At 43.1% G+C, this 22,773-nt stretch overlaps 1 protein-coding gene across 1 annotated transcript in view; it reads left to right on the top strand.

Annotated features, from left to right (window-relative positions):
- Positions 1–22,773, top strand: part of cdh13 (cadherin 13, H-cadherin (heart)) — a 678,090-nt gene that overhangs the window by 221,800 nt on the left and 433,517 nt on the right. Inside the window, 1 exon segment of the mRNA XM_056282406.1 lies at positions 7,709–7,853. Coding sequence (XP_056138381.1) covers positions 7,709–7,853 — 145 coding nt within the window.

Genomic DNA, 22,773 nt, shown 5'->3' with positions numbered 1-22,773 from the left:
GCTAATTATGGATGGGCCTGGAATTCCCTAGGGGGGTCCGGGGGCAAGCTCCCCCGGAAGAAAATTTTTCAATATTGATAATTTAAATGCATAAATTTGGTGCATTTTGAGACCAAAATCGAGCTAGATAGATTAACAAATGTAATCACAAAAAACCCTCATAATTCATGCACCATTGACAAAATGAGCCAAAATGTTAAAAATTACTCAGTGCAAAATATATATTGCTTGAACAGCCGCAGTACCATCACTTGCCAACGTTGAAAGCCAGTGAGTGACCATTTTGAATTATAATTCTATCACTGACCGACCAATAGAGGGCGCAACAGGTCTGTGACCTGTTGACAAAGATGCAATACGCGAATAAAATAAACAACATATTTTGGATTAAAATGGATAAAGGTGACATGTTTGCAACACATACCTGGGGCTAAATCCTCCACTCGCGACGAGGTGGAGGAGGATGCACTAGCATCCATGCTGCTTGTACTAGCATGATCCATACTGCTGCTGCTAGCATAATCCATGCTGCTGGTGCTAGCATCCTGAGGTGGCGGAGAGGAAGAGCGTGGCGTTGTGGATACCAACCCTTGGTCATCTCCTGGTTGCAGTGACGACTCCGAGTCTGACACCGTTCGTACACGTTTAAAGAACTTAAACAAAGTTGGTTGCACCATAGCCTACACCCACATACGGTAGTATAGCCGACCGCTTATATGTTTTCGTGAAAAAAAGCAACGCTTGGTATGGCAGTTGGAACTAGCCTAGCCTATCCCGCCGGCGTCGAACATCACATCGGGTGTCTCATGAACTTGCTTGCGCATGAACATCAACAAATAAAATTATGTTTATAAAAACTATTTTTAGTACAAAATCATGCGATTATTGGCTGATTTCGAATCATTTATGACTAAATGAAAATTGGTAAAAAATAATATATATAATATATTTTTTTGGGTAGGAAAATTGTAGGGTGGGCCTGGTGAAAAGTGTGCGGGCCTAAGACCGTCAGGCCCACCCATAACGCCGTGCCTGCTTCAAATGCAGTTGAGTCATTTCAACTACTACTACTTTCGGCTGCTCCCATTAGGGGTCGCCACAACGGATCATCCGTTTCCATTTCTTCCTGTCCTCTGCATCTTTCTCTGTCACACCAGCTACCTGCATGTCCTCTCTCACCAGATCCATAAACCTCCTCTTTGGCCTTCCTCTTTTCTTCTTCCCTGGCAGCTCCATATTCAGCATCCTTCTCCCAATACACCCAGCATCTCTCCTCCACACATGTCAAAGCCATCTCAATCTTGCCTCTCTTGCTTTGTCTCCAAACCTGAGCTGTCCCTCTAATATAATCATTCCTAATCCTGTCCTTCTTCATCACTCCCAGTGAAAATCTTAGCATCTTCAGCTCTGCCACCTCCGGCTCCACCTCCTGTCTTTTCGTCAGTGCCACTGTCTCCAAACCATAGAACATAGCTGGTCTCACAACCATCTTGTAAACCTTCCCTTTAACTCTTGCTGGTACCCTTCCATCACAAATCACTCCTGACTCTCTTTTCCCAATACACCCAGCATCTCTCCTCCACACATGTCAAAGCCATCTCAATCTTGCCTCTCTTGCTTTGTCTCCAAACCTGAGCTGTCCCTCTAATATAATCATTCCTAATCCTGTCCTTCTTCATCACTCCCAGTGAAAATCTTAGCATCTTCAGCTCTGCCACCTCCGGCTCCACCTCCTGTCTTTTCGTCAGTGCCACTGTCTCCAAACCATAGAACATAGCTGGTCTCACAACCATCTTGTAAACCTTCCCTTTAACTCTTGCTGGTACCCTTCCATCACAAATCACTCCTGACTCTCTTCTCCACCCACTCCACCCTGCATGCTCTCTCTTCTTCACCTCTCTTCTGCACTCCCCGTTACTTTGGACAGTTGACCCCAAGTATTTAAACTGATATGCCTTCATCACCTCTACTCCTTGCGTCCTCACCATTCCACTGTTCTCCCTCTCATCCTCTTCTCACCGGTGCATACCTCCACCTCTCCAGGCTCTCCTCAACCTGCACACTACTCTCACTACAGATGACAATGTCATCCGTGAACATCATCGTCCATGGAGACTCCTGCCTGATCTCGTCCGTCAACCTGTCCCATCACCATTGCAAACAAGAAAGTGCTTAGAGCCGATCCTTGATGTAATCCCACCTCCACCTTGAACCCATCTGTCGTTCCAACTGCACACCTCACCACTGTCACACTTCCCTCATACATGTCCTGCACCACTCCTACATACTTCTCTGCAACTCCCGAGTTCCTCATACAATACCACACTTCCTCTCTCGGCACCCTGTCATTTGCTTTCTCTAAATCTACGAAGACACAATGTAACTCCTTCTGGCCTTCTCTATACTTCTCAATCAACATTCTCAAAGCAAACATTGCATCTCTAGTGCTCTTTCGTGACATGAAACCATACTGCTGCTTGCTGCTAATCGTCACCTCTCCTCTTTAGCTAGCTTCTATTACTCTTTCCCATATCTTCCTGCTGTGGCCGATCAACTTTATACCTCTGTAGTTGCTACAGTTCTGCAAATCACCCTTGTTCTTGAAAATCGGTACCAGTATACTTCTGTATTCCTCAGGCATCCTCTCACTTTACAAAAGTATCTTAAAGTCTAGTTAAAAACTCCACTCCTATCTCTCCTAAACATCTTCATGCCTCCATAGGTATGTCATCTGGACCAACTGCCTTTCCACTCTTCATCCTCTTCATAGCTGCCCTCACTTCCTCCTTGCTAATCCACCACACTTCCTGATTCACTATCCCCACATCATCCAACCTTCTCTTTCTCATTTTCTTCATTCATCAGCTCCTCAAAGTACTCCTTCCACCTTCTCAACACACTCTCCTCACTTGTCAGCACATTTCCATCTCTATCCTTGATCACCCTTACCTGCTGCACATCCTTCCCAGCTCGGTCCCCCTGTCTAGCCAATCGGTACAAGTCATTTTCTTCTTCGTTAGTGTCTAACCTCTCATACAACTCACTTGCCTTTGCCACCTCTCTCTTTGCTTTACGCTGCATCTCCTTTTACTCCTGTCTACCTTCTTCATCTCTCTGACTATCCCACTTCTTCTTTGCCAACCTCTTCCTCTGTATACTTTGCTGTACTTCATCATTCCACTACCAAGTCTCCTTGTCTTCCTTCCTCTGTCCTGATGACACACCAAGTCCCCTTCCTAGCTGTCTCCCTCACTATTTCTGCAGTGGTTGCCCAGCCATCTGGCAACTCTTCATTACCACCCAGTGCCTATTTTAACTCCTGCCTGAACTCCACACAACAGTCTTCCTTTTTCAACTTCCACCATTTGATCTTTGGCTCTACCTTCATTCTCTTCCTCTTCTTGGTTTCCAAAGTCATCCTACAGACCACCATCCGATGCTGCCCTTCTACATTATCCCCTGTCACCACCTTGCAGTCTCCAATCCCTTTCCGATCACGCCTTCTACATAAGATATCGTCCACCTGTGTGCCCTTTCTTCCACTCTTGTACGTCACCCTGTGTTCCTCCCTCTTCTTGAAATATGTATTCACCACAGCCATTTCCATCCTTATCGCAAAATCTACCACCATCTGTCCTTCCACATTTCTCTCCTTGACACCATACCTCCTCATCACCTCTGTTCCCTTCACCAACATGCCCTTTGAAGTCTGCTCCAATCACTACTCTCTCCTCCTTGGGTACACTCTCCACCCCTTCATCCAACTCACTCCAGAATTCTTCTTTCTTTTCCATCTCACACCCAACTTGCAGGCCATATGCGCCGATAACATTCGTCAATACACCTTCGATTTCCAGCTTCATACTCATCACTCTGTCTGACACTCTTCCCGTCCAACACACTCTTGACATACTCTTCCTTCAGAATTAGCCCTACCCCGTTTTTCCTCTCATTCACACCATGGTAGAAGAGTTTGAACCCACCCCCAATGCTCCAGGCCTTAATCCCCTTCCACCTGGTCTCTTGGCCACACAGTATACCCACCTTTCTTCTTTCCATGATATCAGCCAGCTCTCTCCCTTTACCAGTCATAGTGCCAACATTCAAAGTTCTGACTCTCACCTCCACACCCCTTTCCTCCTTTCCCACTGCCTCTGGACATGCCTTCCCCCTCTCCTTCTCCTTCACCCAACAGTAGTATAGTTTCGACCGGCACCCTGCTGGCCAACAGTACTGGTGGTGGTCATTGGTAACCCAGGCCTCGACCGATCGGTATGGAAATCTGTATATTTGATTTAGCAAAGATTTTACACCAGATGCCCTTCCTGACGCAACCCTCCCCATTTATCCAGGCTTGGGACTGGCACTAAGAATGCACTGGTTTGTGCATCCTCAGTGGCAGGGTTAAAATGAGTGAATGTAATGAATCGACTCACTACAACTGTGCTACAAAAATGCACAGATGCCTGGCATACTGAACATGAAAAAAATTAATACCATTCACCCATTAACCAGAGCAGACTACCAAACCATTTAGGAGCAAATTCATATATTACATATGGAGACACACAAAATAACAAAAAACTGATCAGCAATTACAAATGCCTTTTGATAATCCCAACACCCGCATTGAATTTCAGCTGATGTGCATTCTTTAAGGCAAGTAGTTCCCAGACCCGTATATAAACTAGCTATCAATACGTTCATCAACCATCCTTAAAGAAATGAGCCAATTAAGAAATTTGGAGCAAGGGAAATAGATAAAAACATAGCAATTTACTTTTTTTTTCAATATAGCGGATCAAACAAAATAGCTTTGCGCAATACAAGAGGTATAGAATTCTTGCAAATAGGTACTGGAATCGTCTGAAAGTGAGAGATATAAACATGTATGAAAATATATTTTGATATTTCTTCAGCAACATTTGGGAGTTTAGCATCATTTCTAGTTAAGCAACCCAGGAGGATTTAAACAGCAGAGTAGGTAGGCTCACTGTCCTTGACTTTAGAATGAACAGAATTAAGTCCCTTGCAAATATAACCGAGAAGGTATAGGAGAGGAAACCCGTGGAATATCAGTTTGTTGTAACTATCAGTAGTGCGATTTTTCAGGGAGTGTCCAGGTGGCATGACGGTCTGTTTCATCGTCTACCAACACTGGGATTGGCAGTTCGAATCCCCATGTTACCTCCGGCTTGGTTGGGCGTCCCTACAGACACAATTGGCCGTGTCTGTGAGTGGGGAGCCGGATGTGGGTATATATCCTGTTCGCTGCACTAGCACCTCCTCTGGTCGATTGGGACACCTGTTCAGGGGGAGTGGACACTGGGGGGAATAGCATGGTCCTCCCATGCACTATGTCCCCTTACCGAAACTCGTCACTGTCAGGTGTAAAGAAGTGGCTGGCGATGCCTCATGTATCACAGGAGGCATGTGGTAGTCTGCAGCCCTCCCCGGATCGGGGTGGAGCACATATTGGGATAGCTTGGAAGAGTGGGGTAATTGGCCAGATACAATTGGGAGAGGAAAAAGGGGGAAAAGTTTAAAAAAATAGTGTAATTATTACTATATATCATACAACCCTCTGACTAGTGTTGGTCTGTCTAGAGAAAAATATAAAGTTTTCAGCAACACCAACCTAAAATAAGGTTTTTTTTTGGCTCAAGGTCTTGCTTTGTTTCCATGGACAGGCCCCTGAAAAAAGTTGTGTATCTGATAACAAGGAAGTTGAGGGGGGCATATTCAAGAGCACAGTGTTGCAACCCCTAATGGTGTCTAGCATAAAGAAGACCGAGTCAGGGAGGTACAGCATGAAAAATGGAGATTTATTAATATAGGCTCAATAAGAACAAAAACAAAGGAAGCATAAAGATGTCACAGAGGCCAAGGCCAAAATGATAAACAAAAACACACCAAACTCAACAACAGCAGCAAAGCACAAGCCCCATAGAAAAAAACTAAACAAAGTGGCCAAGTGGAAAACTTTGCAGCTTCCTCTTTAGCTTGTACTATACTGTGGGTTGATAAGCCCCAGGAGCTGTAAGTCCACACACCAAAAAATGCCCTGAATGGTACACTTGCAGTCAGTCTCACAGTATAAATTTGCACATGTCCACAAGGACTGCAAGGTGGAATCCTTTTTTTTTTCTTCCATTTTGTGCTTCAAAAAGGTGCTCACTTCACGGTGGTCTATTAGCTCAAAACTCCTGGTAATGACCAGTCATAGTGAATGGGATGCGTGGTGTATAGGGAAGTGAAGTAATAGAGGTGCCCTCTGGTTGTAGAGTTCATACCTCAGCATGACATGGTGTCGTATTTCTGTTGGTGTTTCTCGCCCAATCTCAGTCAGCTTATATAGGAACCTGTGAAGGATCAAATACAGATGATTAATGACAACTATTCCAAATTCATGATTCATACAAGGTTCTGCTTGATTTAAAAAAAACTTTCTTTTCACCAAGTGCTGTTTCCTTTGTTTATAATAGAAATGGTAATGCTAGATCTTTGGTCACATGTTATATCAGCTTTCCAAAGTATTTGGCCATCATGTCTTGAACTCCATTTTTTTTCTTTTCTTTTTGTATTTGTTTTCATGTTAGAGTTAGAATGTTCATGAGCCATCCCGGGTGATATTTAAAATGTCATTTAAAGTCTTAAACATGCGTCTCTGAAACCTGCAAATACCACAACATCTTTGTACGGGAAAGTAATGTCAGGTGTCAAAGAAGAAAGAGAGACTTTCTCCATCATTGAGAAGTCAATTTTCCTCCTTATTGTTCTTCCCCTCTCAGCTGACAAAGCAGTGGAGGTGTTTCGGGGCTGCTTGACTTTCAGAGCCTTCTGCTCACCATTCAGGAGCAAGCACTCCATTCACTGCAGTCCAGGGTAATTGCCGACCTTCAGTAACAACAGGCAGAATAATTGTACCTGTGCCCTGCTGACTTAAGACAGATGTTGATATTTCTGTCATTAAAAGCAGTTTTCATTTTCAAAAGGAGATAAATGGCAGGGAGACTTAATGGTTGTAGGGAAAATGGCAACTACCTCTGAGGCCATCTTTTCTTTTGTGGCCTCCCACCAAAGTGTCTCTGTAACATGAGCGGAAATCCGAGAAGCAGCACAGCATTTTGAATGTTAAAAGAAAAAGATTTCTCTGTGAAATTAATGTTCATAACAGTTTATAAAATTACATATTCTGCTATGATGGAAAATGTAGGTGCTGTTTCCTATGCTGCTTTCAAAAAAGTGTTTAAATATTCTAAAAATTAGATCCACATAGTAAAGTTGTCTTACCAAGACATCTGGTATTGTGTTTTTCTATACAGAAGTGAAAAAAAATCCATGAATTTGTCTTTCTACAATTTCTTTTTCTTTTCTTTTTTTCAAACCTCATTCAGTAGTCATGACAATACTGATGTCATCTCCCTTGTTATGTCTTTTGTAAGAGTTTGTCGTTTGATTATGGGGGGAAAAATCCAAGTAAAAGTGAAACTAGTAAAAAAAATGATTATGGGGAAAAATCCAAGTAAAAGTGAACCTAGTAAAAAAAAAAAAAAAACCCTAGGATTATCTTTTCTAATGGGCCAAAAATACTGACCGTTTTTGGAAATCCAAGATTTTCAGTGACTATATATCTTGTTGAGGTTGACACTTTCTTCAGTCCAGTTTGAGAGAAAGATTGACTCTTCTGTCTTTTCTCTCCCAATAGTTGGAAGTTTCCACCACCGACCTGAATGGTAACTTGGTTGAGGGGCCAGCCATACTAGTGGTCACCGTCATCGACCAAAACGACAACCGGCCGATCTTCAAAGAGACACGCTACACTGGAGAGGTGCTGGAGGGATCACCGACAGGTAGGTGGCGCTTTACTGGTGACGTACCTTGAATTGTTGCTGTGGAGAATTGGACTAACATTGGGTATGATCGGTTGGCAGTATTATATGTCCAACTTGAGTATCATTATGCATATTCACCAGTTGATGGCTAGGCGTGTGTGCAGTGGTGGTGTCAGCTTTGTGCCAAAGCTGAATGTTTTCAACATTTAATTGCGAAGGTGATATCAACAGGGATAAGGTTTCTACTACCGTGGACGGTTAGGATGTGCTGTAATAATCCTGACACGTCTCTCAAAAGGTATCGAATGAATTTCCTTTCTTTGCCTTTGACACTCTGCCTCAAACAGATCAGAGCCCCAGAAAGGAACATATCAGTTAAAAGCTGATAAAACGACAAAGGCTCATTTGTGATCTTATAGTCGCGTCATCATCAATCGAGTACAACTTCTAAGGGAAAAGGCCTTATTCAACTATCACCAGATAAGGATCATAAAGTTTTCTTGGAATTGTGAAAATTACTCATTTATAAACGGATTACCAATGCTAACACCAAAGGCAAAGAGGAAAAGCTTAAACTGTCACCCGGAGTTTGCTTTTTTTTTACTATGTGTCACAGTAGCAAAAACTTTGTGCAAGTTGCATAGAAAGAATACTTTTTTTATAACGCCTTTACTAATCTGATGGCTGCTATGGACCATACAGCTTGAGGAGTGCACCAGCAGAAACTCTTTTACATGCATGGGTTCATCCTTCATTCATTCCACGTGCCTGCCAGTATGGCTTTGACTAATGGGAAAATAAAATGCATGCGGTGCAGATACTATCATAGTCCTCACTCTGTTTGTGCACACATCATTAGCACATAAAGCAAACAGACAAAAGCCTCAATCACCAACAGAGCTCTGCAGATAAAGAGGATCAGTCAGCAGGAAGCAGAGGACTCACACACACACAAACACACAAACACATATATATGATATATTATATGAGAAAAAAAATATCTCATACTCTCAGAGGGCTTATACACGTAGCGTAACACTTCACATGCACATGGCCACACAGGGTCTCGCAGGCACACACACATACATACATTGCATGCGATCACACATGCATTTGCTGAGTAGCTCATAATTTCCTACGGCAGTTTGTCTTCCATAGAGACATTTTTGGCAGTTGTCAACTCATGCTGACCATTTATTAGGAAATGTTAATGCGGGTATTGCTTATGCTGTGGTACTTTAAATAAGGAAGCAGAATATTGTCCATTATCCGTCCATTATCCAAACCGCTTATCCTGCTCAGGGTCGCGGGGATGCTGGAGCCTATCCCCACAGGCACCGGGCGGCAGGTGGGGAGACACCCTGGACAGGCCAACAGTCCATCACAGGGCCCACACATACACACACACACACACACACACACACACACACACACACACACACACACACACACACACACACACACACACACATTCACACCTAAGGACAATTTAGTATGGCCAATTCACCTGACCTACATGTTTTTGGACTGTGGGAGGAACCCGGAGCACCCGTAGGGAACTCACACAGACACGGGGAGAGCATGCAAACTTCACACATAGGATGACCCAGGATGACCCCCAAGGTTGGACTACCCTGGGGATCGAACCCAGGACCTTCTTCGCGCTAACCACTGTGCCACTGTGCCGTCCCCTAACATAACATATAGCATAAAAATGTTCAGAGGTCCAAGGGCAAGTCTGTCTGAAAAGTGTGTCGATTTGTGTGAGCATTAGCAGCTACAGATGACCAGGGCTGAATCAGTTCAGCCAAGGGTGGAGCAGCAGCCACTCCAAGGTGGGTCATTCTTCGGGACTCTTTGACAGACACTTCTCTAGCAAATCCTCACAATATGGGGGCAGCTTGTCAGAATATTGTTGCAGGGTATAAAAAACGATGATTGGAAAAGGTGGGGGCGCCCTGCTTTCCATGTATGTGTGTGTGCCTGTGTGTGTTACGTGTATGTCTCAATGTGTTTTTGTGTGTTGGTTGTGCTTGTTTGCTTACAAATGTACATGTGGCATTTAGCTTTTCTGAATATTTTCTCTGTGTAAGATGTGTGCGTGTGTGCATGCGTATGCATGTGTACGTGGGCACACATTTAGTGTGTGTCCATTCACATTTTCCACTGGGAGAGAACAAGCAGTATGAGAAATCCTCAGCAGGGTGGTCTCTGGTGAGCGTCAGACCTCACTAAACACACAAGTCATCAGTAGTTTTTAGCCTTGACACCGTTTACTGTCGTCAAGTTAACTGTCACTTCTGCAAAGTCAGCTCATTGAAATCAGAAAAGAAAAGAAAATTGCAGGTTAAGATCTGATTTAATCCACCAGAGACCTTCCTGTGGCTCCGCTTGATAGAATTGAAACAGATTTTGTGTAAAATGAAATTACCCTTAACTCGCTTTTTAACATCTCGGAGGCTCAGAGGAAACCCTTTTGTACCACGAGTTCCCTATAAACGGCTATTCCATGAGTGGATTATAGCTGGGATGAATAAACAAACTGGAAAGAAATAAGTAAAATGAATTGAAGATTTTATTTTGTTTCTATGTGACTTGATTTGATAGCTCCTTAGTGTTTCAGTTGCCGTGGATGACAGATCCAATTGCGCTCAGAGATAAGGTGACGAATATCCTACTGGAGATTGATTGCCTTGCACGTCGCTCAACCTGTAAACTAAATAGTACTCTTAGCCAGGCCTCTCACATCAGCCTCAGTACTCAGTCAATTAATAAATGAATCACTTAACTCATGTTCTTCTGCTTTTTTTGCTCTTAGACTTCGTATTCAGTGCAAACTGAACCCGTGTCACCTGAAAGAATAAAAAAGGTGTAAAAAAAAAAAGATCAAAACTGCAGAAACAGAGAAAAAGCTGTTGTTTTTCTAACGCCAGACAAAAATAGACAGACTCCCTGTATATACTACACCGATTATTTACAATAATATGCCAATAACAGTAAAAGTAACAAAATGGAGGCAATTGAATTATAATGAATTATGCATTCAAGTAGAAAATACATAATAACCGACAGAATGTGGGTGGTAGTGTTGCAGAGTTATTATCTGATGACTTTGCCAACTTCCTGCCAGGTTTGCGTGATACAGTTTAAGGGTGGCTGAATCAGGTTTTTACTCATCTGTTTGTATTGCTGAACAGATTACATTTTAAATCATCTTAATGGTGCTCTTTTGTCATGTGTGACTAGACAAACGGTTGCAGCGTTTGAGGGGGCATTGGAGGTCAAGTTGTCCTTTTTGGTAGGTGCTACATGCAGTCGGAGAGAAAAATGTTATTCCCCTCAGTGTTCAACTAAAATATGCAAACTCTTAACCAAGATAGTTAATCATCATCTGGAGACATGGCTCTCAGTGTGTGTGTGTGTGTGTGTGTGTGTGTGTGTGTGTGTGTGTGTGTGTGTGTGTATATATATATGTGTGTGTGTGTGTGTGTGTGTGTGTGTGTATACATTTTCACATCTGTATGTTTGTTCGTGAATATGCCAGTGTGAGCGTGACAAATAGGTACAAGAACACAGTAAAACATTCACATCTTAATCAATTTATTTTCAATAATTCCAGTTTGATTTTTTTTCTTTTCCCATTTCCGACCATAATGCTATTGCCTTAATTAAACTCTGAAAACTATCCAGGAGAGTTAAAGAAAAGAGGGCTGTTTTCACTTGGCAGGATGTGTTGCTTGCTGTGTGTGAATGATATAGTAGGGTGATGGATTGCTATGATTGTGTGTGTGTGTGTGTGTGTGTGTGTGTGTGTGTGTGTGTGTGTGTGTGTGTGTGTGTGTGTGTGTGTTTTAGGTTTGTGAGAGAGAAATAGTAGGCGTTCTTCCATCTTTTTATGTGTGCCTCTGCACAGTATGTATTGCATGTATGTGTGTGCATACCAGTCAGATGCCTGTGTGTGTGCGTGTGTGCGTGTGTGCGTGCGTGCGTCCATGTGTGTGTGTGTGTGTGTTTGTGTGTGTGTGTGTGAGAGAGAGAGAGAGACAGAGAGGGCGAGAGAGCACATGTGTGTTTTGCCTGGGCAGTGTGATGCACTATGTTACACAGTGGCACTAGTGGCTGGGCAGCAGGGGAAGCTGTAGGGGAGAATGTCACGGTGCTTCAACATTTCTGTGCCAACTGATAACAAAGGCAGCCAAAGCCTGAGTCTCCTGGCTAGCCTTCTCCCCTTTTTCTGTTCATTCCCCCCACTCCTCACTTTCTTCATTTCTCTCTCTTTTTTGCTCTCCGTGCCTTGCATGCATTCCCCTGGGTTGTTTGTACATACCAGCCTTCCCCTCTCCTGCCTCCTTCTCTCGTTTCCCCTGATGATCTGCTATTCTCTCTGTCCTCCCCCTTTCTTCAGATGTACACATAGTTATAGAGGGATTGTAGAGATTTGGGGATGAGTTTGAACAGGGGTTTTGTTTCCATTTCTGCCAAGCTGAACACCTCTCTAGCTTACTATTCTTGAAGCTATGCATAGTTTACCGATTCTGCCAAGTTGCTCTTCAATATTTCATGAATATGTGCTGAATATATCAAATTGTATTGTATGTCATTTAGTTTGAATACGTGTTGTATTGTATACTTTTGAGCACAGCTACTCTTGGATCACTGGCCATGGTCTTATTTATTTCTTTTTTCATTTATTATTATTATTATTGTTATTATTATTATTATGTATTTGTCATAGTACTACAAGGTGATAGGCATGGGTGCAAGTCCATGAATACTGGGGTGACATCCAGCGCTTTACCCCCCATAGGGTTAGTAGTTGTGTCAGGAAGGGCATCCGGCATAAAAAATCGCCAAATCATTATGTGGATTGACAGAACATAGCAGACCACAATGGCTGCCATTGGTGATGTGCCCTCACAAGGTACCAATGGAAACTGCAAAATCCGCTGTGGCAACCCCTGAGAAACAGCTGAAAGAAGATGATTTGTTACAGTAACACAACTTTTTCACACTAATTTTGGGGCCATCATTCTTTCTAAGTAAACATAGAGTAAGTGGATTTGTGTTTTGTAGAGCTTAGGCTGTACATACTGTGCTGTAGGAAAACTACCATTGCTCACATGGTGTCATGTTATTGGTAATTTCTGACTATGCTTCCTCTGCTGACGCCATGCACGCTAGTTAAATCTTGTGTTCAAGAGATATATCTTGTATAATTGGACATGATGGCGAATAAATGACAATATTGCTCATATTTTTGTTTCTTTTACTGTTCAAGGCTAATTTGTGTTTATGTAAGAAGTAATTAGGCCTGGGCACTGTAAGGGGAGAGAGGGAGGGGTCTGGTGTCCTCTCTGCTCTGTTGGACACACACACACCCACACACATACATATACACAGGTCAACAAGAGAGATATATATCACATACCTGCAGGCAGGACACACACAACATACCCCACGTACACATCACTTTATCAGTTTCACTTAACAGGGTGTCCGTCCATCCACTTGGAGACCATCCGTCATCATGAGTCCATCTGTCATAGTGCATCCCATCATTTCTCTTCTCTCAGTCCTCTCTCCTGCGATGCCCTCCGTTCTCACTTGAGGTTTTCTTGACACTGCATAGACAGCTCATCTGTATCTAATGCACCCTTGTCTGCAACTTTACCCACCATAAAATAAGAGCATTGCCTCCATTGCAATCATGAGTTGTCATCCCTACCCCACTGCCATGTTTGTCTCTCCTCCCCCTCCGGAGTGCCTCATTTTCTTTTAAAGTTGTGTTTGTGTGTCATTGGGGAGGCTTGTTATTTGTCCCCCTTGTGAGTTGTCACAGTACTAAGTGTAACTTTAGGACCCTGAGACATCAAACCTACTGAAATATCCTCCAGAAAATGAAAGGTGAACAAAATCAATAGCAAATTGTGAGTACTGTGTGTGTGTGTGTGTGTGTGTGTGTGTGTGTGTGTGTGTGTGTGTGTGTGTGTGTGTGTGTGTGTGTGTGTGTTATGCATGGGCTGGGGGCTGGGGTATAGATTAATCCACAGGAGAAAATGATTGGGCTGAGAGGTGCTCCCATAACTGGCAGGTAATTTGTACATAGCATGATGGGCCATGTTTGTTCTATTATGGTTTTCTTTCTCTCTCTCTCTCTCTCTCTCTCTCTCTCTCTCTCTCTCTCTCTCTCTCTCTCTCTCTCTCTCTCTCTCTCTCTCTCTCTCTCTCTTATTCTCTGAGTGTTCGAGAACAGTCTGTCCTCCGTCCTACCAGGTGACCTGCTGTCCCACAAAGCCTCATTATCAGCTTGTCAGGTTGTGAAAGCCAGGCAAATTAATGTCCAAGGTAGCTTGGAGGCCAATTATATCTTGGGCGTTGTTGATAGTGTAAATGAGTTTCCTTTGGGCGTGGAAGTGAATGGACATGAACCCTATTTGGTCCAGTGCAGTAATAGATCCATCCAGTTAACATTTTATTTTTACATTTATATTTATGTTTTATAAAATGAAATATACTTACTTATTTTAATTTTTTTTTTGCTTACTTGTGTGGTACATGTTCAGTGATTATCAATGGTTATCCTTTCAGAGTAAAAGACTGGGGCTCATTATTCGATATGCCAGTGACAAGGTTTGAAATTGAAGATTGTATGATGACTGATGAGCGATGGAAAGGACCATATAAACTATGATTCAGAAGCAATTTAACAAACAAATGTTGTGCCTCGGTGATAGAATTTCAGGGTCCAAACCAATGAGAAACTCCCAACTCTCCACAGGTTTATTCACTCATTTATATGCCTCTGTTCCCTGTACCCCCGGTAAAGCATCATTGATTTTCCCGAGCCTTCTTAACTGAGCTATCTTCTTTTGAATTACCATGGGGAGTGATATGCATTACCCCGCTGAGGGTAAAAATTGCATTCTAAATGGGCTTTATTTTCAATCGTGATTTGATCTGAATATATGCGAATTGCACTTTATTTCAATACATTTCAGTGGTTTGGAGTAAATTATTTTGCGCCCTTGTGGGTTTTATGTGGTTCCCTGCGTCATCCCCGAGCCAAATGGCAGCAACACCATTCACTCTCACATGCACTCTCTCTCTCGCTCTCGCTCGCTCTCTCTCTCTCTCTCTCTCTCTCTCTCTCTCTCTCTCTCTCTCTCTCTCTCTCTCTCTCTCTCTCTCTCTCTCTCTCTCTCTCTCTCTCTCTCTCTCTCTCTCTCTCATTTCTCCTCCTCTTTTGCCTTTCCCCCATCGTGTCTGAGTGCTTTGCCGATGAGAGCTCAGCCCCAATTTCAGGCTCAGATCCTAGCCAGTAAGAGCAGAGTAGGGAAACCATAGAACCATAGCAGTGGGAAGGTGAACTGGGTGTTGTGAATCCAAAGGTGTGGCCATGACTTTTCAACAGGTACATGAGTTCTCTAAATCTGTTCAAGAGGGTTTTTTTTTTTGGGGGGGGGAATGGGTTTTCTTATGCCACTACACACAGTCCCACATCAACTGGGGTTTGATTATCTGTCTCGCTCTTCCAGACGGTAGGGACCTGCTCTCACCGCTCAGTTGCACGATGAAACCCCTCAAGAGGACCTGGCCAGACAAAGCTATCTGTTCCCATCTCTCTATTTCCATCATTTCCCTCCTGACCGAACTAGACAGTAACCTCCCATGCAAAAAAAGTCCAATTTAGATTATCTTACATCTTTGACTCAAACCAGTGTACTCCTGGACATTATAACCCTGTCATAAAGGGCACATGTTTCTCAATAGTCAGTTCAAAAGGCTAGTATTATTGAGATGGAAAATGTCTCTGGAGTTTCTCAGGAGAAAATGCTTCATTTGTATCAAACACAGGTCCTCCAGGAGTTTTGGGCCCTCACCGGTTAAAGCACAAAATGCCAGAGGAATGAGGGTTTAGAGTCGAGACCCGCAGGTGTGAATATTTATAATTTCTGTTTTGCTGAGCATCTCTTATTTATTATTCAGCATTGGACAGTGTGTCAAATCAAACTGTACACTACATACACTGATGAGGCAAAACATTATGACCAACCACCTAAAATGCTGTTGGTCCTTTGTGTGCCTCCAAAAGAGCTCTGACCCCTCAAGGCATGGACTCCACAAGACCCCTGAAGGTATCCTGTGGTATCTGGCACCAAAACATTAGCATCAGATCCTTCAAGTCCTGTAAGTTCCAAGGTGGAACCGCCGTGGATCTGACTTGTTGGTCCAGCACATCCCACAGATGCTCAATTGAATTGAGATCTGGAGAATTTGGAGGCCAGGGCAATACCTTGAACACCTTAACATGTTCCTCAAACCATTCCTGAACAGTCTGTGCAGTGTGGCAGGGCTGAAAGAGGCCACTGCCATCAGGGAATACCAGTGCCATGAAGGGGTGTACCTGGTCTACAATGATGTTTAGGTAGGGGCCATGTGTCAAATTAATGCCCACATGAATGGCCGTACCCAGGGTTTCCCAGCAGAACATTGCCCAGAGCATCACACTGCCTCCACTGGCTTGTCATTTTCCCACAGTACATCTTGGTGCCATCACTTCCCCAGGTAAATGGTACACACATACACATGGCTATGCAGCCCCATACGCACCACAGGGTGTGATGCACTGTGTTGTGACACATTCGTCCTGTAACCATGATCAGAATTTTCTGTGACTGGTGCCACAGCAGGTCTTCGATGGGTTTAGACCAGGCAGGATAGCCTTCATTGCCCTCGCACATCGATGATTGTTAGGCGCCCAACACCCTGTCTCCGGTTTGTGCTTTGTCCCTCCTCAGACCACTGTACTGACCGCTGCTGACCGGGAGCACTGCACAAGCCTTGCCGTTTCAGAGAGGCTCTGACCCAGTGACCCAGTCATCTGGCCATAACAATTTGGCCCTTGTCAAAGTCACTCAGGTCTTTACTCCTGCCCATTTCTCCTGCATCCAACTCAGTGACTACGAGACCCGATTGTTTGCTTACCATCTAATCTACCCAGACACTGATATGTGCCCTTGTTTGGAGATGATTGCTATTTGGTTGACCTGTGAGTGGTCATAATGTTTTGGCTCATCAGTGTATATACCAAAAGTATATCATGTTTTGTCAAGCAGAGCTAATCAAGGATTGCCGACTACTAGGTCTTGCAGATGAAACATAATCCTCGAAATTATGTTTTTTTTTTCTTAAGAAAATAGAAAATCAGAGTTGATATGGAATTCCATGGCTTTCAATAAAAATATTTTTTAAATTAAATTATTTGGAGGGTTTTTAAAAACATGATTTGAAAGGTAAAACTGGACCAGGGTGAGTGGCCCTTCTTATGATTAGTTTGAAACCAAAAAAAAACCAAGGCCACAGAATTGGAAACTATCGAGTTCTTTTCTATGGAGCGGTAGCAGAGTGTGCACAAATAGAAAAAAAAAAGAAAAAGAAAAAAAAGTGCATTTTTAGTCAAGGAGCAAGTATTGGAAGACTTTAACTGCAGACTTTTATGTAAGGCAGAAATGCAGAAAAATGCCCGCAATGCATACTTGCAACTACAGTCATTATTGCTGTCATGACCATTATCCTAATTACTACAGTGCACCTTTACCAATTACTGATTGGTGTTATGGTTAATTTTGTGGATTCAAAATTGCTTCATGTCCTTCTTCAAGCAAACTCAGAAAGAACTGCAGTAATATTCCACACAAGGAACAGACTGTGCAGACCCACAACACTTTGGTAATTTTGCAAGCTACCTGGAGTGAACTGAAAAGTTTCAAGACACTGTAATTATGTAAATATCAGTCCTGGTCCATCTCAAGAGAGGCTTGCAAATTGTGACCAAGTCAAGTCAAATTTATTTGTATAGCTCAATATCACAAAGGAGTCTGCTTTTCTCAAAGTGCCTAAAGTTGTAGTCAAGTTTCTATTTAGTGAGTATCTGACACATAAACTTGTTGGCTCAGCAAGGTGGTGTGGCATGTATATATATTAAGATAGACGTAGGAAAAAAAAACTTTAATTCATAGTAGTACAAGTCTGTTTCGTGTGTCGTGCACTCATCAGCTGCCAAGAGTGTGTGGACACACGGAACAGACTTGTACTGCTATGAATTAAAGTTTTTTTTCATACATCTATTCTGCTCCTCATTTGTTGAGCACTTTCATCAACACCATTGATGGTTTCAAAAAAAAACTATATATATATACGTATCTATAACTCAACAAAGAAAAGAGCAAAATAATCCAGTTAGTCAAGTAAATTAAGGTGACGAAGTGGATTTTATATATATATATACATATATATACACATATATATATATACACATACACACACACACACATAACGAGAGAGGGAGAGAGAGAGAGAGAGAGAGAGAGAGAGAGAAACACACACACACACACACACACACACACACACACACACACTTATTTTACATGTATACCAGTACTGAAATAACTCCGTTTCTCTGTTTTAGAGACCTGTGCCTCACTTCTCCTTCCTCTATCTCAAATTATTGGAGCACAAGTTTGACTATACTTGGACACCAAAAACCCCCTGACCTGCTCTAGCTCTCTCTCTCTCTCTCTCTCTCTCTCTCTCTCTCTCTCTCTCTCTCTCTCTCTCTCTCTCTCTCTCTCTCTCTCTCTCTCTCTCTCTCTCTCTCTCTCTCTCTCTCTCTCTCTCTCTCTCTCTCTCTCGCTCTCACTCAGCTAATCTTTCTCTCTATTCCACCGTCTTTATCTCTGCTACAATCACTTTATGGGACTGTATATAGCCTGTGGGTTCAGATGCTGGGCAACCACAGAAAGTGTGTACTGATCTGTTCGGGGCAATGGACTCTGATTGAGTATTGATCAGGGATTGTCAGACAAGCAGTGATGACAAAGTTCACACACGAGAACAAGGTAGCCACCTACTGTGCCTTTTTGTGCTTCAATCAATGCTACAGGGCTTTAAGTAGACACAAATACTGGATCCATCTCCAGAATTAATAGCCTTGTCATTGCTAAGGGTGAGCAATGATCATGAGGAGTAGGCTTGGGCGATTGGATGAACATATCAGCAATCGCCAATTGTGGGTTTTTTGTTTTTTTTTGTTTTTTTCAGCAGAGTTTTTGCATGCTTTTTGTTCTTTCATTTTGCTTATTTAATAGTCTGCTTCCTCGAAAATTCAACTGGGTAAATAATTAACTTCTAAAGTGCAATTTAAAGTGTGGGCAAACTGGCAGTTGGAGTTGGAACATACGCACATTCTTGTTGCACTGATTTTCGATGAGTCTTTCGTGAAACAGGGCGCTGACTAAATGAGAGCAGCCTATAGGCTGTAATGTTTCAGTAAAATTAGATTTTCAAATGAGAGACTGTGGATGTCAGAGGATAAGGTGAAGGCAATTTTATTCAAACAGAATTGGGACACGTGGCCATTACACCTACAGGAGCTTTTATGACATCCCATTCTAAATCCATAGGCATTAATATGGAGTTGGTCCCCCCCCTTTGCAGCTATAACAGCTTCCACTCTTCTGGGAAGGCTTTCCACAAGATTTTGGAGTGTGTCTGTGGGAATTTTTGTCCATTTATTCAGAAGAGCATTTGTGAGGTCAGGCACTGATTTTGGACGAGAAGACCTGGCTCGCAGTCTGTTCTAGTTCATCCCAAAGGTATTTGATTGGGTTGAGGTCAGGGCTCTGTGCGGCCCAGTCAAGTTCTTCCACACCAAACTCACCCAACCATGTCTTGATGGACCTTGCTTTGTGCACTGGGGCACAGTCATGCTGGAACAAAAAAGGGCCCTACCCAAACTGTTTCCACAAAGTTGGAAGCATAGAATTGTCCAAAATGTCTTGGTATGCTGAAGCATTAAGATTCCCCTTCACTCAAACTACGGGGCCTAGACCAACCCCTGAAAAACAACCCCATACCATTATCCCTCCTCCACCAAACTGTACAGTTGGCACAATGCAGTCAGGCAGGTAAGGTTCTCCTGGCATCCGCCAAACTCAGATGCATCCATCAGACTGCCAGACAGAGAAGTGTGATTTGTTACTCCACGTTTCCACTGCTCCAGAGTCCAGTGGCAGCGTGCTTTACACCACTCCATCCGATGCTTGGCATTGTACTTGGTGATGTAAGGCTTGCCAGCAGCTGCTCAGCCATGGAAACCCATTCCATGAAGCTCCTAGCACACATTTTTTGTGCTGATGTTAATGCCAGAGGAAGTTTGGAACTCTGCAGTTATTAAGTCAACAGAGTGTTGGCGACTTTTACACACTATGCGCCTCAGCACTCGTTGACCCCACTGTGTGACTTTACATGGTCTGCCACTTTGTGGCTGAGTTGCTGTTGTTTTGAAACGCTTCCACTTTTCAATAATACCACTTACAGTTGACCGTGGAATATCTAGCAGGGAAGAAATGTCATGAACTGACTTATTGCAAAGGTGGCATCCCATGACAGTACCACGCTTGAATTCACTGAGCTCTTCAGAACGACCCGTTCTTTAACAAATGTTTGTAAATGCAGACTGCATGGCTAACTGCTTGATTTTATACACCCGTGGCAATGGGTCTGAATGAAACACCCGAATTCAATGATTAAGAGGTGTGTCCCAATACCTTCGTGTATATATATCACTCATATACTTTCGTAATGTGTGTGTGTGTGGTGTTAGTGTAGATAGCGGGACCGAAAACTAAAGCACTTATGATCCTAATTCTTTTTGGAGGTGGTAGGTATTGTTCCAGAGAGTAAGGGGAAAATCCCAGAAAATTAAAATTATGCATAATTATGCAAAATATGCATTTTTCTAAAAATGGCTAAAAACCACTTTTCTTGGCATTTCAGATGATTCTGAGCATTTGGGGGGAGGGAGTTGGAGGTGGGGGGGTTTAGGGGCAGGGGGAAGGCGGTTAGCTGGCAGGATGAAGAGGAGGGAGATTTAGACGGGTGGATAACCAAACCGCTACATTGTAGCGGGGTTCTTCTAGTATATATATAAAGTGCATCAGGAAAGTATTCACACCCCTTCACTTTCTCCACATTTTGTTATGTTACAGCCTTATTCCAAAATGGATTAAATTCCTTTTTTTTTTCTCATCAATCTACACACAATACCCCATAATGACAAAGTGAAAAACGTTTTGTAGAAATTTTTGCAGATTTATTAAAAATAAAAAACTGAAATATTGCTTGTACATAAGTATTCACACCCTTTGCTATGACACTCAAAATTGAGCTCAGGTTCATCCTGTTTCCACTGGTCATCCTTGAGATGTTTCTACATCTTGATTGGAGTCCACCTCTAGTAAATTCAATTGATTGGACAAGATTTGGAAAGGCACACACCCGTCTATATAAGGTCCCGCTGTTGACAGTGCATGTCAGAGCAGAAACCAAGCCATGAAGTCAAAGGAATTGTCTGTGGACCTCCGAGACAGGATTGTATCGAGGCACAGATCTAGGGAAGGGTACAAAAAAATTTCTACAGCTTTGAAGGTCCCGAAGAGCACATAGCACATGGGGTCTCCATCATTCGTAAATGGAAGAAGTTTGGATCCACCAGGACTCTTCCTAAAGCTGTCCGCCCAGCCAAACTGAGCAATCGGGGGAGAAGGGCCTTGGTCAGGGAGGTGACCAAGAAACCGATGGTCACTCTGACAGAGCTCCAGCATTCCTCTGTGGAGATGGGAGAACCTTCCAGAAGGACAACCATCTCTGCAGCACTCCACCAATCAGGCCTTTATGGTAGAGTGGCCAGACGGAAGCCTCTGCTCAGTAAAAGGCACATGACAGCCCGCTTGGAGTTTGCCAGAAAGCACCTAAAGGACTCTCAGACCATGAGAGACAGGATTCTCTGGTCTGATGAAACCAAGATTGAACTCTTTGGCCTGAATGCCAAACGTCATGTCTGGAGGAAACCAGGCACCTTTCTTCACCTTGCTAATACCATCCCTACAGTGAATCATGGTGATGGCAGCATCATGCTGTGGGGATGTTCTTCAGCGGCAGGAACTGGGAGACTAGTCAGGATCGAGGGAAAGATGAATGGAAAGTACAGAGAGATCCTTGATGAAAACCTGCTCCAGAGCGCTCAGGACCTCAGACTGGGGCGAAGGTTTACCTTTCAACACGACAACGACCCTAAGCACACAGCCAAGACAACGAAGGAGTGGCTTCGGGACAAGTCTGTGAATGTCTTTGAGTGGCCCAGCCAGAGCCCAGACTTGAACCCCATTGAACATCTCTGGAAAGACCTGAAAATATCTGTGCAGCGACGCTCCCCATCTAACCTTAGAGAGCTCGAGAGAATCTGCAGAGAAGAATGGGGGAAATACCCCAAATATAGGTGTGCCAAGCTTGTAGCTTCATACCCAAGAAGACTTGAGGCTGTAATCGCTGCCAAGGGTGCCTCAACCAAGTACTGAGTAAAGGGCGTGAATACTTATGTACATGCAATATTTCTGTTTTTGTTTTTAATAAATTTGCAAAAAATTCTACAAAACCTTTTTTGCTTTGTTATTATGGGGTATTGTATGTGGATTGATGAGAAAAAAAAGGAATTTAATCCATTTTGGAATAAGGCTGTAACACAACAAAATGTGGAGAAAGTGAAGGGGTGTGAATACTTTCCGGATGCACTGTATATATACGTATATATATTATCCAAACTGCTTATCCTTACTCAGGGTCAGAAAATATATATTTGGTCCACAAAAATCACACAACAATCACAAAATAATAATAATAGTACGAAGAAGCCATCGACCACATTGTCTCAGGCTGCCCGGAACTGGCGAAGACTGAGTACATATGCAGGCACAACAAGGCAGCAGCATACCTGCACTGGAAGATCTGCAGGAGTTACAAGATCAAGACAACTGAGAAGTGGTACGAACATCAGCCAAAAACAGTCACTGAGAACAATGATGTCACCATCCTCTGGGCC

The sequence above is a fragment of the Lampris incognitus genome, chromosome 6, assembly GCF_029633865.1.
Source record: "Lampris incognitus isolate fLamInc1 chromosome 6, fLamInc1.hap2, whole genome shotgun sequence".
Taxonomy (NCBI): domain Eukaryota; kingdom Metazoa; phylum Chordata; class Actinopteri; order Lampriformes; family Lampridae; genus Lampris; species Lampris incognitus.
This window is presented reverse-complemented; position numbering and strand designations above follow the sequence as displayed.